At 39.2% G+C, this 15,682-nt stretch overlaps 1 protein-coding gene and 1 long non-coding RNA gene across 2 annotated transcripts; both read right to left on the bottom strand.

Moving 5' to 3' along the window:
• Positions 1–86: 86 nt before the first annotated feature.
• On the bottom strand, positions 87–4,634 carry LOC135607364 (uncharacterized). Its single transcript, XR_010485155.1, has 3 exons — positions 3,978–4,634; positions 528–2,392; positions 87–433 (listed from the first exon to the last, which is right to left on the bottom strand). It is a non-coding gene; the product is annotated as an uncharacterized LOC135607364 (long non-coding RNA).
• A 1,909-nt stretch (positions 4,635–6,543) lies between these two features.
• Positions 6,544–8,396, bottom strand: LOC103973881 (CBL-interacting protein kinase 6). Its single transcript, XM_009388553.3, has one exon. It carries the CDS (start codon positions 8,064–8,066, stop codon positions 6,729–6,731), a length of 1,338 nt encoding a protein of 445 aa, XP_009386828.2. The 5' UTR covers positions 8,067–8,396; the 3' UTR covers positions 6,544–6,728.
• Positions 8,397–15,682: the final 7,286 nt, after the last annotated feature.

Below are 15,682 nucleotides of genomic sequence, written 5' to 3'. Positions count from 1 at the left end.
TAATTTATTATAAAATCCTGAACTCAAATTCTATCTTCGCTATTTGTGAAAAAATACTTTTTATATTTTGCTACCTACTTATCCTATTCAACGCACCATTTCTTTATTGATCTCCTGCAACTCATCCAAGTGGCAGATATCATTGCTGTCGATCTGCAAGTTCACACATCAACTTAGAATTTACAACTTCAGTTATGTTAGAATTTTTGCTTTGCCCAAAGTGATCTTCAAGGGAGCATATACATATTAGAAAGCAAGCCACTGTTCTCATAATAAGAGTGTGCGAACAGTGTTCAATGGGTGGGTGCAGCTATGGGTGAGTGACGGTCTCATTCAGTATCGTGCAGAGCAAATCCCGAGGGCGACAGTACCCCAAAGATCACCACCCACCAGCTTCTCTTGTACCTCGGTACATTTCCTGCTTAACACCAACCTATGAGCACATTCATCACATCAAACAAGTCACATCTCAATGAATACTGTACCAGCTTTGCAAACATCAAAATCACTCTCCATACTACTCGTACCTGACCCCCAGAAGGTAACTTTGGGCTTTGCTCAGCAGGGCTCCAGAGGCAGAGATCTCTAATCGAAGCCTAAGCCGGATTGCTTCTCTTCCAACTGCACACAGAATTTTATTCACCATCAAGGTGGGGTGTCAACTTCACATGAAAACTTACTCAGCACCATCCAGTTCCACCCGATCTTAGATAGAGTATTCCTCCTCTCTTTGTGGTGCTAGAGAGACATGAACTGGGTATTAGAGAGTTACAAAGTGACACTTTGATATGGTGGTGTCTTCTGCAGTCATATTTGCCTGGGAGATAGACCTACATGCTTTTGATTGCGTGGTCTTCACCTCTTCTGTCTCAATCACCTCTATGCACTTAAGCCTTGGATCGGGCAATTACCACCCACATTTGATTCCATAATCCAAGAAACATGAACAAATTCTTTATAGAAACAAATATGTATCTTGCATGTCCCTTGTATGGCACATTTCTGGTAAATTTATCTGCTCATGATTGCACACACGTTAGCGAATATGTAAACGAGATTGTATATTTATGCACGGATATTCATATGCAACACCAGCATGCATACAAAAAGAACACAAATATGAACAAGAATTTTTAGAACATAAAGTTCATAAGAGGTAGGTTATTGATAAGGACTATATAAGGACTAATACCAATTATTGTGCTCGAAGCAACCAAAACGAAAGTTAACAAGGAAAGGGAAAGTTTACTTCTCCATAAAAAAAAGAAACATGTTTTTTTTTTCCAGAAGGGAACACGAACCTTTTAAGTAATCAGTAGAGGGGATATGACAATTCCCGAAAGGGAGGAAACTGTTTAAATAGATTGCCTCTCTCCCGTTATTTTGGAAAGAATGCTAAAAAGAAATCCTTTTTTTTTACATTACTAATGCAGAACACAGTAATAGAACAATTTCCCAAGACATTGACACAGCTAATGTTTATGCATAGCATGCTATATACATGTAGATTAAACAGGTACCTCATCGGCACTGATTTATGCTGATAATAGATATGCTTTGCCAAACAGTAATCATGATACATTATTTGCATGCTATATGCATACACACATTATAAAACTGCAGTATCTGACTAATACCTATTGCGAATTTGCAGGATCAATTTGTGCACTGCACTTGAGGTTACCATTAAAGCACGCAGTCAGTGCTCACCCGAGCGTCTCATAGAATCTTCGAGTGAGGCATTTCGATAAAGCATCACATGAGTGCTCGTCTAAAACTAAGCGCCTCAAGCGAGCGCCCGAGTGAAGGGCTTAGGTTCATGCTTAATTCAATTGAACAAATAAGATAGTTCAATCAAAGAAACTAATATTTAATCTCAAATTAATAGTAGTAGATTCCTAAATTCACAATACTAATTTAATACTCCTCCCTTTTTAATATGGGACTCCTATATTTCATTTATAAACCAGTTCAGACTCAATGTATATATCAAAGGTGTGACTTTTTGCATACAAAATTAGTATGAATTTCATGTTGATGCAACTTGAACATGATGCTATTAACTTTACAGCCACAATCATTCTCCTATGCAAGTAACTACTGAGTAGAATATAAGCCTAATTTCACAGTTCGGTAAGCTTTATGCTCGGTCCTTCTATCTCTAAAGTACTCTGGTGTTTGCAGCTTCATATAAGCCTATTATGTGTGGCTTGTACTGCTATTAACATTAATAAACACAAGGATATTTTATATACGAAAGAAGCAAAAGTAGACGGTGATAATTCTTACGAGACAAGAAGCAAACCAAATCATACTAACATCCTTTCAAGAGTCAATTTAGCTCTCTGCATGCTAGAGTCTTCACCATGTTTAAACACTGGATCACAATGAACTGGAAAAAAGATGATCATTGCGTTACTGGAGATGGCAATTGACCTTCATCTAAGTGATATTATAATGAAGATTTTTCTCTAAAATTCAAGATAACAATTATCAATAAAATGCATATGTGATTCCTTATTGGCTTATTGATAACCATGGTCCATCTAAAAAAGGAAAAATGATGATACATGCAATAAGTAGTTGAGATATAACAACAATAAAATGGTAAATTTTTTTAATTATTTGTGATTGACTTTATATATCTTTTGTCATTATTGAGATCTGTAAAAATCTGTATGTTTAGTTAATTTTAGAATATTTAAAAAATTATTTATAATTTGTATTAAAGTCTTCTTAGATCTACCTTTTACCTCTTCTCATACCATCAATATTAATCATTCCTCTACCTCTCTTGGTATACTGTGAAATCATTTATGATAAATGGCATGGCAGGAACAGCTATTTTTGATAGAGCTGGCAGTCTCAAGACATCTTAAGCATTACTTATTGTGGATCAACGTTTATACAAAGTTATCCAGTTTCCATATCAATGGCATGCATCACAGCTACCGGTACTAATTGTGGGAGTCGACACACACAATAATCTGGACATCTACAAGTATAGCAGTTCTATCATAAAATTTAGAGGCACAGCATGAGTGTTTCCCCTTCACGATTAGGTCTACAAGTTTGTGTTTTAGTTATAAACATAAAGAAGGAAAAAGAAAAAAAAAAAGAACGAACAGAATTATTACTGACAAACAGATTCAAACAAGAACTTCCTCCAATTGTTACACTAAAAAACTTGAAAAGAAAAGGAATGGAATAAGTCTAATTATTTTCCCTGTTGATCTTGATGATGCCTATGATGCATACCCTAAAACCACAGGCCTAGTTCACATATGCATGCTCAATAGCTTAAGCAAGATCTTAATTGATATCCATTCTCTAACTGCAACCAAGGTTTCAATAACTCCATATTTTTAGTTACAACTTCAGTTCAATCACAAGTTTCCTTTTATTTTCCCCTTCCATATAAATAGTTACGTAAGACGGGGTTTGCTTTGCTGATAGCTGATTGGTACTAAGTATAACTATATTCATTGATGAAGTGACACAACCCTAATTACCTACTGTTATTAAAAGCATCCAAGCAAGAAAATTCCAGTTGAATTCTTTGATTCACTAACAAAAAGCATAGGTCATAACTCTTCTCGAGTTAAGACAGACTTTGGCACCTAAATTTAGCATATTTCTCTAATAATTAACATAGGTCCGAAATAATTGCACTGCTATGTGATGAATCTTAACCAAAAATTTCATAAGATTGTCGTACTATGCTTAGAAACCTAAAATCCCCAGCTTTCATGGAACCATATCACTCTTATTCAATACTGCAACAGAGACTTAGACCAAATGTTATCCCTAGTGATCAGAGGCCCATACTCCTAGACAAACTATGAGGTTTCTACCTTGAAACTACAATCTCTAATTTGCATAGCACAAGGAATATACATTGTTCACAAATAATTTTGAGCAACATGACAAAATGAAGCATTTATAGAGTGGGGAAAATGCAAATGAAGCAAGCTTACCTCCATTGGGGGAAAAAACAATAAAGAACGCGTTCTTTAATGGTCGGTCTTTCCATCAATCTTCAACCACAAATGACAGAGGATCAAATGAGTGGCTGGACCACGAGGAGTGGTTAGCAAGTGAGAAAGAGTCATCATCTGCCGAAAGTAACTTGTAAGGCCGGAGAAATAACAAGCAAAAAGAAGCTCCTTGCTGACAGTCTTCTTTTACAGTATCATTCCAAATAGTGGATAAAAGGTGGAGGGGACAAGAAAAAGGGAGGATAATAATCGATGGTTCATCACTATTCTCCAAAAAAAAAGAGAGAAAAACTATGATGCTTCCTTATCTGAAACAAGAAGCATTTGAAACGAATAGAGAAATGCACAAAAAAGGGTGATCCTGACGACTCACGATTCGACCTGGCAAATCAAAAAAAGGGATCAAGGGATGAAGGTGAAGGTGGCGGTTCGCGAGATATATGCAAGAAAGAAATACTTAGGGTTCATGGCGTGTCATTGAAGACTTAATCTTTCTCCGCTCTGGTGAAGCCACCACGGAAGGGGTTAAACGAACCTCAGACGGCTACCTCTTCCGGGTAAATCCTAATAGTTTACCTTCAAACCCTAGGCAAGACGAGCTAGAATCAAGAAAGACGAAACCAACAAAATGTCTTCAATGACACCAGGGTTCATGGTGTGTGTGTGTTATGATTTTGGTTAAGGTTTATTTTAACCGATTTTGACCATTGACCTATCAGACTCTTATTATTTACTTATGTCTAAAATAATTTCTATATTTTAAAAAACGTAACATATAAGCCTCTCTTCAGAGTTAACATATGTTAGAGTCTACCTACATAATATGTTAACTCATGATAAATTATTAATATAATATAATGATATATGTAATTTTGGTTGTAGATCTTTTAATCTCTTATGATTTACTCGTTTTCAAAATAACCCATACATTTTTAAAAATATAACATATAAGCCCCTTTTGTCATGTTTGAGTTAACATACGTTAGAGTCTACTTACGTAGCATGCTGACTCATAATAAAATATTAATATAATGATATATATAATTTAAGTTAAAAAAAACAGAGACTTCTATCACTAGCTGGAGGAGACGTTATCGTGGAAGCAATTATTAGTAGCAGTATTGACCCACTACTGCCTAGCAGGGCATCGTATACACGTAGCCTCTCTTGCGCCTACGAGCTCAAGAGCTTCTAGTCCAACCTCAAATGAATGTGCATTGACCAATTGGATACTAGGCATGTAGTGTTCTTTTAGTTCCTCTTCATTCTCTTAGAAACCTTTCCCACTACCTCTCACTTCGTCCTCTCTTGCACTCCCACCCACTACGCTTACGATATGGTGCTTCAGCTCTCCTTCACATCTGCTTGTGGCCTCTCTTACCTCTGCATCTCTACCTTCGTTCGTCACTATGACCTCTGTTCTTTTCTCTTTCTTGATAAGCTAGTCGATGAGAACGAGTGAGTATGAATGAGCTACATGGACCAACTCAACCGCGCCCTCTGCTTACTCTCTGTTTTCGTGATGTCGTGCTTCGCAGAAAAGGTGACTTACAAGGTATGATGATACTCATCGAGATTGGAGCGGGTGTTGTTCGTGGTGGCGGGCAACGTCGTGGTAGCATGTGCCTTGGAGTAGGCGAGTGACATCCATTGAAAGGAGTGGTTGAGCTGGTAGTTACTTCCGCGATGATATCTCCTCCTACTATTGATAAAGTCTTAGTTTTTTTTTTTAACTTAAATTATACGTATCATTATATTAATAATTTATTGTAAGTTGGTATGTTATATAAGTAAACTTTAACGTCTATTAACTCAGATTTGATTAGAGGGACTTATATGTAATATTTTTAAAAATATATAAGTTATTTTAGACATGAGTAAACCATACTGATTTAAAAGGTCCATGATCAAAATCACAAGAACTAAAATAAATCTTAATATTAAATAATATATATTATTATATTAATAATTTATTATAAATTAATATATCTCATACTTCAATATCTATTAATTTAGATTTGATGAAAGAACTTATATTTTATATTTTAAAAAATATAAAAATTATTTTAAATACGAATAAATCATAAAAATAAAAAAAATCAATATAGATTAAAATAAATTATATATATATATATATATATATATATATATATATATATATATATATATATATATATATATATATATATATATATCCGTCGAAATGGATCCCTTCCCTATGAATTAAATCATGTTGGCTTAAGTTTTATCAAACGGAAGAGAAATAAGTGACGGCTCCACCTGGAGAGCACCACCAACCTTCATCAACTGTGATGCGTATCGATCAAGTTTGCTGCAGTCGTACATCCCGGCTTTTTCCGGGATGGCCACCAGACGATCAGCGTCGGAAGTGGAGAAGAAAAAAAAGGAAGGAGCAGCAGAAGAAAAATAGACCTATTATGCCGCTTTTTGGCCTTCCCTTTGCACCTACAGACACCAGCTGCCAACGTTTTTCCTGCACCATATCAAATCGTTGTAGAAGAAATCGTACTCAATGCTGGAAAAGTAGAACAATACAAATCCCCTTGCCAAATGCATTGAACACACTCGATGTGATTACAGACGACGAAGACGAAGACGAAGACGAAGACGAAACGTTAATCCCTCGAACAAGCACGCAAACAATGCAATCCACACTCTTAACTCGACTCGTTATCGTTGATGAATAATTACAATTGGCATGAAGAGTAATTACTGTCTGGGTGCAGCGGCCTGACCGTCGGATGATGAAGCCAACATGATGTCCTTGAGCGCAGGGCGGAGTTCGTCGCTGCAGAACCTTTGGTACTCGAGGGTGTCGCCGCCGTCCTTCTTGACCGCCACCACGAGCACCGACGGAGCCACCGCGAAGATCTGCGCGGCTATTGCCAGCTTCCCCTTCCTTCCCCGCTGCTCCCCCTCCAGCCTCACCCCCGTCATGCTGCTCTTCGTCACCCGGTACTTCCCTGCCGTTATCGCAGCCACGCCCTCCAGCCGCGACACTACCACGCTGGCCGGCTCCCTTGTCGCGAACCGCATCTCCTCCTCCCTCCTTTCGCCTCCCACAAACAGCGGCGAGAGATCGAACCCGTCCGAGAACGATATCAGATGGAACGCGTTCAGCGTCTCCGGCTCCTCTCCGTCTTTCTTCGCCCATTCTCTGTCTCCGTTCTCCCCCACGGCCGCCGGCGCAGGCACCCCTTTCGGCACCGAAGACTTCTTGAACCACGGGATCTCCATGAGCTTGCCGACGGTGATTCTCGTGCTGGGGATTGGGTCGAGTAGCTTGGTGATGAGCCTTCGGGCGTCCGACGAGAACCACGGAGGGCACCGGAAGTCGCCGCGCCGAATCTTCTTGTACATGGCGAGGATGTTCTCATCGTGGAACGGCAGAAACCCTGCGAGGAGAACGAAGAGGATGACGCCGCAGGACCAGAGATCGGCCTTCGCACCGTCGTAGCCCTTCTTGCCGAACACCTCCGGGGCGACGTAAGCCGGCGTACCGCAGGCAGTGTGGAGGAGCCCGTCGGGCCGGACGTGCTCGGCGAACGCGCTGAGTCCGAAATCGGCAATCTTGAGGTTGCCCTGATCATCCAACAGGAGGTTCTCCAGCTTGAGGTCCCGGTGGTACACGCCGCGACCGTGGCAGAAGTCGATGGCGGAGACGAGCTGGCGGAAGTAGTTGCGGGCGGCGTCCTCCCGAAGGCGGCCGGAGCGGGCAACCTTGGCGAAGAGCTCACCGCCGCGGACGAGCTCCATGACGAAGTAGATCTTGGAACGGGTGGCCATAACTTCATAGAGCTCCACGATGTTGGGGTGGCGGACCATCTTCATCACCGAGATCTCGCGCTTCACCTGCTCCATCATGCCCACCTGGATCACCTTCTCCTTGCCCACCACCTTTATCGCCACGCTCTTGCCAGTGAGGAGATTCCGCGCGAGGTGCACCTTCCCGAAGGTGCCCTGTCCTATGACCCGGCCGAGCTCGTACCGGCCGTGCAGGACGCTGCGGCCTTCCGAAGACTGCGAGGGCGGTGGCACGTCCTCCATCTATATATCTATACTACTTGCACAAGATCTTTCTTCTCTCTCAAAGACAACAACGCAACAAGTCAGAGACGGTGGTGTGGAAGTGGTGCAGATGGAGTCTACCCGTCCTCGACGTGCTTCCGGTGGCACGTCCTGCCGGCGTGCTTTCTTGGCTTCCGGCCACCCCCGAGTTCACAGTATGCTCTCCGTATCATCTTGCTGCATCACCTGACAGAGACACCAGACACCCAACCCTGCTAACGTACTTCCGAGATCTTCCGAGGGAGAAGAAAGATAAAGCAGAGGAAGGGAGTCTCCTACGGCGGCAAAGATTAGGACAGTGCGTGCGGCCTCATCGGCGCTTGACAAGGGGCTCATGAAGGGGAGCCCATAACATTGAAAAGACTCATTTACCCTTCAATTCACTAGCTGTTAACGGTGCACAATGGCGGTGTGGTGGCCGCAAAGCGGGGTACAACGGTCTTATCATCGAAAGATTCTCGTCCTTGTGATGGAGATCGAACGATGTTGGCATCCGTTGTCGTTTTCTGCGGGCGACCGAGACGTTGAGATCAGTAGAGAAAAAGGACGGCTAGGATTTGCGCAATCACGAGGCGAACAGGCTGTCGCAGTCTTTGCCTCGTCGTATCACCGGAGGCCTCTCGATTCGATCCTGGCCGTCCGATGGTTCGGCGAGCCGCACACAGGTTTCGTGTTCGAGAACTGCAGAGTCGTGGTTTTGGTCTTCGTTCTCAAGGGGTTTCGGCTTCCAGCAGTTCTCATGTTCATCGAGTTGAAACCCACCGAAGAAACTGAAAACTAGTGCTCCACATGGTTTTCGTCCAGTCTTTGAAACCAGAGGTAAAAACGATTAGAGATTGCTCATGTTCATCGAGTTGAAACCCACCGAAGAAACTGAAAACTAGTGCTCCACATGGTTTTCGTCAGTCTTTGAAACCAGAGGTAAAAACGATTAGATATTTGATTCTAGTTATCATGATCTAGTAGATTTCAATAATTATCTTAATCATCATCTAGTAGTTATAGGGTGGTTTCAATAACTACTTCAATCTAGTAGTTATAGGATAGTTATCACTAGATCCTATAGGGTTATAGTTCATGAAGAACGATATAAAGAGTGTGCATTTGATATCTTGTAAGTGTTCTTGTGAATCGTTCTGTTTTTAATACTACAGTAGTATTCTGTTTTTTTTTTTTCCTTGCTCCTCCATTCTCCAACATTTGTGGTATCAGAGCCTAGTTTCAATCTAAACTGGGCATTATGGCTTTCAACGGTAATTCCATATCTCAACCCCTTATTCTCATCTTCTCGGGAAAAAACTATGAATTATCTTTTGGACTTAATAGAGAATAGATATGCAGATCCAAATGACGAAATCAGGCTGAGAGAGAATAGAAAGAAGGACATAAAGACATTATTCTTCATTCAACAAGCTGTACATGAGATAATCTTCTCAAAAATTGCAGCAACGTCATCCTCAAAGCAAGCTTGGCTGATACTTCAAAATGAATTTAAAGGCTCAACAAGGGTGATTACGGTAAAACTTCAAACCCTCCGTCATGAGTTTAAAATTTTGTTCATGAAAAGCAATGAATCAATGTAAGATTTTCTTTCTCGAGTGATTGAAATTGTTAGTCAAATGAAATCTTATGGTGAACATCTTTCTGATCATATAATTGTTACAAAAGTTTTGAGAAGTTTAACTCCGAAATTTGATCATGTTGTTGCTACAATTGAGGAGTCAAAAGATTTATCTACATATTCATTTGATGAACTAATGGGTTCCTTGCAAGCATATGAAGCAAGGTTGAACTTATGGTGATTGAAATTGTTAATCAATGTAAGATTTTCTTTCTCGAGTGATTGAAATTGTTAGTCAAATGAAATCTTATGGTGAACATCTTTCTGATCATATAATTGTTACAAAAGTTTTGAGAAGTTTAACTCCGAAATTTGATCATGTTGTTGCTACAATTGAGGAGTCAAAAGATTTATCTACATATTCATTTGATGAACTAATGGGTTCCTTGCAAGTATATGAAGCAAGGTTGAACAGGTCACTTGAAAAAAGTGAAGAAAAAATATTTCAAGTTAAGGAAGAGTCTTCTACTTCAAAAGAAGATAAAAAATCAACAAGAAGAGGATGTGGCAGAGGAGGATTTTGTGGTAGAGGAAATGGAAGAGGAGGACACAAGAAGCTATGTGGAGAAAAATGAAGAAAATAATAAGTTTTATGACTCATTTATAAGTTCGTAATATCTCAAATGATATTTGGTTTCTAGATAGTGGATGTTCTAATTATATGTCAGGTATAAAATCAATATTTAGAGATATTAATGAAACTCACAAGTTGAACGTTAGACTTAGAGATAACAAGCAAATCCAAATGGAAGGGAAATGAATAATTGAGGTGAAGACAAATCAAGAGAAGGTAAAATACCTTGATAATGTTTTCTTTGTTCCTACTTTATCACATAACTTATTAAGTGTTGAACAATTAGTAGATGATGGATATTTAGTAATATTTGATGATGGTTCATGCACTATTAAAGATAAAAAATCTAGTTTGATTATAATCAATGTTTGCATAATGCAAAATAAGATGTTTCCACTTGATATGTCAAATATTGAAAGACATGCGCTTGTCGTAACTCAAAAGAATGAGTCTAATTTATGACATTTAAGATATGGACACCTTAACATTAAGAGTTTAAGGTTGTTAAGTCAAAAAAGAATGGTTTTCGGATTGCCCAAGATTAATACACTTGATGTATGTAAAGGATACATTTATGACAAACAAAGTAAAAAATCATTTTCTATTAGAAAAACATGGAGAGCATCTAATTATCTTGAATTAATTCATGCTGACTTATGTGGACATATGAATACAAAATCATTTGATGTAAGTCAATATTTTCTATTGTTTACTGATGATTATAACCGCATGAGTTGAGTATATTTTCTGAAATTGAAATCTGAAACATTTGATAATTTTTGAAAGTTTAAGGCACTTGTAGAAAGACAAAGTGGTAGATATATAAAGACACTTCGGATAGATAGAGGTGGTGAATTTTTATCTAATAAGTTTAGTTCTTTTTGTGAAGAAAATGGTATTTATAGAGAATTGATAGCACCATATACACCGGAGCAAAATGGTGTAGTTGAATGTAAGAATCAGAGAGTCGTTGAAATGACAAAAGTTTACTTAAAGGAAAACATCTTCCAAATCAGTTTTGGGCAGAAGCAGTTGCAACAACAGTTTATTTGTTGAATGTTTCACCAATAAAGACTATTATGAATCAAACTCCTTTTGAGGCTTGGTATGATATGAAACCAAGTGTTAGACATCTAAGAATTTTTGGTTGTATTGCTTATGCTTTGGTGAATTCACAAAATCATCACAAGCTTGATCAAAAATCGAAAAAATGCATCTTAATTAGTTATTTCTTATAATCGAAAGCATATCGATTATATAATCCTGTTAGTGTCAAAGTTATTATTAACAGAAATATTATGTTTGATTAAAGGGCAAGTTGGAATTGGGAGGCCAATAAAGGTAGAACACAAATGCAGATTCCAACAAAACTAGACACTCCGTATAATCGAATAACAGATCCTGCTCCAACAAGTTCATCGTCAACCTCACCCAATAGCAATTCAAATTTGGATTCCTTAGATGAAACCCCTCCAAGATCACTAACAGAAATTTATAACTCAATATTTGCTTTGTTTATTTCAGATCCAACAACTTTTAAGGAAGCAGTTGAAAAAGAGGAATGGAGAAAAGCAATGAAAGAGGAAATCAAGTCAATTGAGAAGAATGAAACTTGGGAGCTAATGGATCTATCGAAAGAAAAGAAAGCGATTGGGTTAAAATGGGTGTTCAAAACAAAGTTTAATGTAGATAGAAGTATCCAAAAGCATAAGGCACGACTTGTAGCAAAAGGATATTCACAGCAACAAGGTATTGATTTTAATGAAACTTTTTCTCCGGTTGCTAGATTTGAAACCGTGAGAACTTTCTTAGCTTTAGTTGCTCACTTGAGTTGGCATGTTTATCAATTTGATGTGAAATCTGCGTTTTTAAATGAAGATTTACATGAAGAGATTTTTGTTGCTTAACCTGAAGGTTTTTTGATTAAAGGACATGAAGAAAAGGTGTATAAGCTAAGGAAAGCTCTTTATGAGCTTAAACAAGCTCCAAGGGTATGGTATAGTAAAATTGATCATTATTTTCTTCAAAATGGATTTAAGAGGAGTAATAATGAACCTACTCTTTATCTAGAGAAGGAAGGTGAATATAATATTCTATTGGTTTGCCTCTATGTTAATGATATTATATATATGGGTTCATCTAACTCTTCTGTAGCAGAATTTAAAAAATGCATGATGAATAGTTTTGAAATGTCAAATCTAGGTCTACTGCACTATTTTCTTAGGTTGGAAGTGAAACAAGGATCAGATGAAAATTTTATTTTACAAAAAAAGTATGTAATGGATCTACTCAAAAAATCTAACATGATTAATTGCAAAGCTACAACAACACTCATGAATGTAAATGAGAAATTGAAACTTTAAGGTGGTACAAGTCTGACAAACGCAAGATACTACAGAAGTTTGGTTGGAGGTTTGATTTATCTAACTCATACTCGACCAGATATTGCATTCTCTATTGGTGTAGTATCCAGGTTTATGCATAGCCCAAGCAAACATCATCTTGGAGCTATTAAAAGAATTCTACGTTATATTGCTGGAACTACAGATTATGGTATTTGATATTATCATAATTTTAATTGTAAATTATCTGATTTCACTGATAGTGATTGGGCAGGATCTTTAGATGATAGAAAGAGTACTTCAGGCAATGTTTTTAGCCTCGGATCGGGAGCTATATCTTGGAGTTCTAAAAAGCAAGCGACAACTGCGTTATCGATATTGGAAGCAGAATATGTAGCTGCAACATCAGCAGCTTGCCAAGCAATATGGCTTAGAAGACTTCTCAAAGATCTTCATCAAAAACAAAAAGAAGCAACGAAAATATTTTGTGACAATAAAACCACAATTGCAATGACGAAGAATCCAACGTTTCATGAAAGAACGAAGCATATAGAGATGCGCTATCATTTCATCGGAGATCTTGTAGCAAGTGGAGCCATAGCAATGAAGTATTGTGGAACAGATGAGCAAGTTGCAAATATCCTCACCAAGTTGCTTCCAGTTCAAAAGTATATTTATTTAATGTCGTAAATCGGTGTATGTAAGTATGAATTAAGGGGGAGTGTTGAGATTTGATTCATAGTTATCTAGGTAGTTATCATGATCTAGTAGTTACAGTGTGATTTCAATAACTACCTCATGATCTAGTAGTTATAGGGTGGTTTCAATAACTATTTCAATCATGATCTAGTAGTTATATGGTAGTTATCACTAGGTCCTATAAATAAGACCATAGTTCATGAAAAAAGATATAGAGAGTGTGTGCATTTGGTATCTTATAAGTGTTCTTATGAATCCTCATATTTTAAAAAAAACATGAGGATTCATAACATTTTTCGTCCAAAGCTATGTCTTTCAAACCAGAGGTAAAAACTTGCACCGCGTGATATATGGGAAGTTCTCATGCAATGGTCTCTCTTGTCCTCGTGTTCATCATTCTTGTATACTAATGGTTGAAGGACAGCTTGAATCATGAGCATAAACAAAGCTAAAACTTTTGGCTATATCTGAGACGAAAACAGCGATGAACTTTCCGGGACAGTATGATTGCTTTAAAAAAAGTCATTGACTACAGGTGTGCGATAGTGGCGCTTCGCTGAAGCTTGGTTTTGGCATCTCCTCCTAATTAAAATACATCTTTATGAGAAATATAGTAAGACTCTGAGGATGATGATGATCATTAAGAATTGGTGTCCTGGGAAACATGAATCGGTACACCTACCCAAAGCTTCATTTTTGTACCAAAAATAATTTGACCGGATGCAATTTAATAGCAATTTATGATTCTCAATTATGCCTCACTGACATTTCTTTGGCCTGTAGCACTTTATCGACATCTGGAAGATTAAGTGCATGTGTTCTTCTTTGTGGAGAAATTTAGACGGGGAATGTGCCATCAACTGGTGACACAACTCTTGTCTTCTTATACACATTGAGAGCACCGAGAGATAGACTCGAGAAGTGCAATGGACGATGACAAAGAAATACCAAAAACGGTAGCGAACTTGTGAAGACTGCATTAGAGAATGATGAAAGAAAGGGATTGGAGGACTTCCGTCTTTGAGTCGAGATGGCACAGACTTCATCATCCATCTCGTCAGTGCTTTATGCAGCAGAACGGAACATAGGTCACACCTAATGTATAAGTTCGATGATATCATGCATGGCATTCATGTCCTCGGCATGGGGAAGAAGATCGAAGAAGAAAAGAATCCGAGACAACCATCGCAGGCATCCTGAACTGTGTTCTCATCACATGCATTTGAGGGAGCTTCGTGGTCATGGCAGGACACTGGGTAGGTTCTACTTGGGGATGAAGACGTCCACCTGAAAGAACTCTCAGCACATGCACATCTATTCTCGTTGGCCAGATCAGAATTTCCTTGATCAATGATGAATACACATTGGTACCTTTTTTGCAGTCGATCCTTTCGCTCATTGCACTCATCTTAATTAGGTGCAGCAGTTTCGTCCACCTGCGATGACAGAAAAGCTTTGAATACTCCAAATCATGCAGGAGACAGCATGACAGGGTGAAGGGGACCAACCGAGTGATTATTCGCACAATTATTGAGAAGAGGACAGAGCTGAATCGCTCTCAGAATCACTTGCGGTCAAGATCCTTTGCGGTTTTTGGGTCCATTGACCCACCTGTCAAGCTGCCATTCGAGCATGGTCCGTGTTCCTCACCTCACCAATGCTCTGAAATCTTCTTCTACATACTTCAATATGTATTCCTTCAATATTGTATGACGAAACCCATGACCTGGCGGCATGGGCGTGAAGGACTTGAGAACCCAACACACTCCATGATGCATTGCGTCTCATGTTCCTCCGATTCAATATACACATGAATGCATTCGTGGACGGTGGCAGTGACTCTGACCGTGGCCCAATGCGAGAAGAAAACAAAAGGAGCGATGTTTGATTGTTTTCTACGAGGGTGAATTATTGATGGATGCCGTCATCATCTCATCGGAACCGATGGTCGGGAATCTCGTGTCACCGAGCCTGGCTGCCGCAAGCCATGTGACGGCCTGGGGAACAGAGTCGACGGCCTGCGATGCTCCAACTGGCGGTCGCCATGCCGGCGTGTTGGGGGCGCCACGGGACGGCATCTCCATCACACTTCGTCATCGCGCACGTCAAGGTGGAGGAAGTAGACAACCAGGCATGGGATCGACGGTTCTCGCCATGTTATCTCCTGATGCCAAGGACGAAGCAAGGTGGTTTGTTTCCTTCTGCTACTACTTGGGTTCTCCCTGCAAGCTTTTTCTTTGCATGTATACCCTCTTCAAATACGCATATATGCACGTATATCGCTTGGAAGTATATAGTTGGGTATTCAAATTTGTGTGTACAATGAGACTGCTTACATTCGCCTTCTTCGCACTCAATA

The sequence above is a fragment of the Musa acuminata genome, chromosome BXJ2-3, assembly GCF_036884655.1.
Source record: "Musa acuminata AAA Group cultivar baxijiao chromosome BXJ2-3, Cavendish_Baxijiao_AAA, whole genome shotgun sequence".
NCBI lineage: Eukaryota > Viridiplantae > Streptophyta > Magnoliopsida > Zingiberales > Musaceae > Musa > Musa acuminata.
Note: the sequence above shows the minus strand (reverse complement) of the source record. Positions and strands in the feature narration are given on the sequence as shown.

Bases quoted from the DNA above. Each gene is read 5' to 3' on its own strand.
- LOC103973881 (XM_009388553.3), bottom strand. From the start codon at position 8,066: ATGGAGGACGTGCCACCGCCCTCGCAGTCTTCGGAAGGCCGCAGCGTC.